The sequence below is a fragment of the Sinocyclocheilus anshuiensis genome, unplaced genomic scaffold, assembly GCF_001515605.1.
Source record: "Sinocyclocheilus anshuiensis isolate Anshui unplaced genomic scaffold, SAMN03320099.WGS_v1.1 scaffold688, whole genome shotgun sequence".
Lineage (NCBI taxonomy): Eukaryota > Metazoa > Chordata > Actinopteri > Cypriniformes > Cyprinidae > Sinocyclocheilus > Sinocyclocheilus anshuiensis.
In genome coordinates, this window is record NW_015555748.1 from 472,844 (window position 1) to 475,710 (window position 2,867).

A 2,867-nucleotide genomic window follows, 5' to 3' on the forward strand; every position below is an offset into this window, starting at 1 on the left:
ATAAAAACCATTACGCCTATGGAGAGTCCCCATAAACTGTGTGTGTGTGTGTGTGTGTGTGTGTGTGAAAATATTCAGATGTAACCCCCTTTGTAATCTTTAACATTTTCACAAGTAACTGTCATTTTTTCTTAGTAATTGTAACAGATTACAGTTACATTTATTTTGCAATTAAGTAATTCTGTTACATGTAACTAGTTACTCCCCAACACTGGTCAAACCAGAATTCTATGAATGTGCACGTCCATGTTTATGTAATATAACATGACTGAAGTATGTTGTCATTTCTACAGGTGAAGATCTATAACCTCTCTCAGTATGAGCACGGCGCCGATGATGTCATGATCCTGGCTACAGATGGACTCTGGGACGTGCTGTCCAATCAGGAAGTGGCAGAGGTGGTATCTGGTTGCCTTGGAAACTGTGACCCTGATGACAAGCACAGGTAGGTTCCTCGGATTTGGTTGAGTATCAACCATCTACTCATGCAACCTTGAAGACAACACAGTACACCATGATGGGTTATTTTGAGCAACGTAAAATAAAATGTAATTTTGATTTTAATATGAGATGAAGTTGGAAACAAAGGTTCCAAAAGGAGGTTTTCTAAGCAATGCCATAGAAGAACCATTTTTGGTTCCTCAAAGCACCTTTCATTTATCACTTCTTAAAAGAACCATTGGTTTCTTAGTGTGAAGAACATTTCAATAATCAAAAAAAATGTGTCTACTATAAAGAACCTTTTGTGCAATGGAATGATTCCAAGAATGTTAAAGGTTCTTCATGGAACCTTCAATTCCAATTGTGAACCTTTAGTTTTGAAGATCTGGGCAGGCAACTGAAAGGTTGTAGGTTCAAGCCAAGAACGATTACTGTAGAACAAAAGCACATAAAAGACACTTCAGTATATCTGTTTTCTTCATCATCCAAAAATTCCATTATTTATTCACCCTTATGTCATTCCAAACCTGTATGGCTTCTTTCTTCTGACGTTTTGCAAAACAGAAAGTCATAGGGGTTTGGAATGACCTGAAGGTGAATAAATTAGATCTTCAAGTTTGGGTTAACTGTTCCTTTAACATCAGGTTACTCTTGGAGGGATGAACCTGTTATTAGTAAACTTCGAACGATAAAATTAAAGGGTTAGTTCACCCAAAAATTTAAATTTTGTCATTAATTACTCACCCTAATGTCGTTCCAAACCCGTAAGTCCTTCGTTCATCTTCGGAACACAAATTAAGATATTTTTGATAAAATCTGAAAGCTCTCCTACCCTCCGTAGGCAATGCAACTGCAGTGTTCCCAGGTCCAGAAATGTAGCAAGGACATCGGTAAAATAGTCCATGTGACATCAGTGGTTCAACCGTAATTTTACAAAGCTACGAGAATACTTTTTGTGTGCAAAGAAAACAATAATAACATAATTTATTCAACAATTCTTCTCCCCGAGTTACCATCTTCCGCCATTTTGGAGAGTACCCCAGAACGTATTCAGCGTTGTTTATGTTGAGCATGCGCACGCTGTCTACTGAACATAAACAACACTGATTACGTTGATTACGTTCTGGGGTACTCTCCAAAATGGCGGAAGACGGTAACTCGGGGAGAAGAATTGTTGAATAAATTGTTATTGTTTTCTTTGCGCACAATTTGCGCACAGAATTTTCATTTTTGGGTGAACTATCCCTTTAACCACTAAATAGCATCTCTGTTGTTTTTCAGGTACACAATGGCAGCTCAAGACCTGGTGATGAAGGCCCGAGGTGTCCTGAGGGACCAAGGCTGGAGAATCGCCGGAGACCGGCTCGGCTCTGGAGACGACATTTCGGTCTTTATAATTCCTCTAATGCACGGCAATAGCCAACAGCCTCAGCCTAGCTGACCAATCAGAAGGCAGGGCGCCAACCGAATCAGACCGAATCCGTCTCTAACCCAACATTCAAATGCTCAGACAGCGTCCTGCTGGAGTTTAAGGAACCCGTTGTGCATTTGAGCTCATTTACAATATGAACACTTGCTTTTAAGACTTAGCAGTCGATGACTGCTGACTTTGAAGACCCACGTCAACGTTCCCTACCTCCGCGTGGGTTGGTGGGATCAGTATATAAGTTATAGCTTTGCACAATGACTAAAGGAGGGTCCGGTTCTTTGAAGTTCTCCATGGACAAATGCGCACCCTCCGCAGTTTGTTTATCCGCACTCATCTGGCAGCTAGGCGAAACCAAGCGTGTTTTGCTTTTCTTTTCAGGATATTAATTCATCCTCTGAATGTTTCGTTTGTGGATTTGTTTTTTGCGTTCCCTGAAAAAATCAAAGCAATTCTGGCTGCTATTTGTACATCCTGTTTTCAGTGACTCCAAAGTTACTGTAAATGAAAAATGAGTATTGTTTTTGTGCTCTGTAAATTTGCAATAGGTACTAAGCTAAATAATGCCAATCTGATCTTCCATTCATCACGGTAAGATTCTTAGGATGATACATTTTTAAGGAAGAATAAATCATGTGTCCGACAAAGAAGTCTGATGTACAGTGACCGTTCCCTTTGATTTCTGTATGCACCGTTGTGAATTAACACCTACTTGCAATCTGTTCTCCAGGGCTCCTGTGTGGAGGTTTGGTGAGGTCTGACTTACGATACATCATGTTCACAGTGGCACCTTCCTCGTCTACAGCACAAACCCGCTGTGAGCATTTGGAAAGGCTTTCGTATACACACACACACACACACACACACACACAATGTGCAAACACTGACATACACACTCCCCAAGAGAGTGGCCATCTGGTCAGCACAACCTGAGTGTGACCAAAACAAGACTGATTTGGCCAGAGATTCAGCTGTGTGTGTGTGTGTGTGTGTGTGTGTG

General features: G+C 40.8%; 1 protein-coding gene across 2 annotated transcripts in view; it reads left to right on the forward strand.

Annotated features, from left to right (window-relative positions):
- Positions 1 to 2,584, forward strand: part of ppm1h (protein phosphatase, Mg2+/Mn2+ dependent, 1H) — a 33,185-nt gene extending 30,601 nt beyond the window's left edge. For both annotated transcript variants that reach the window (XM_016467310.1, XM_016467309.1), the window contains 2 exons: positions 294 to 445; positions 1,723 to 2,584. In XM_016467310.1, coding sequence (XP_016322796.1) covers positions 294 to 445; positions 1,723 to 1,882 — 312 coding nt within the window. In that variant the 3' untranslated portion in view covers positions 1,883 to 2,584. The remainder of the gene's footprint in view (positions 1 to 293; positions 446 to 1,722) is intronic.
- The last annotated feature ends 283 nt before the right edge of the window (positions 2,585 to 2,867 follow it).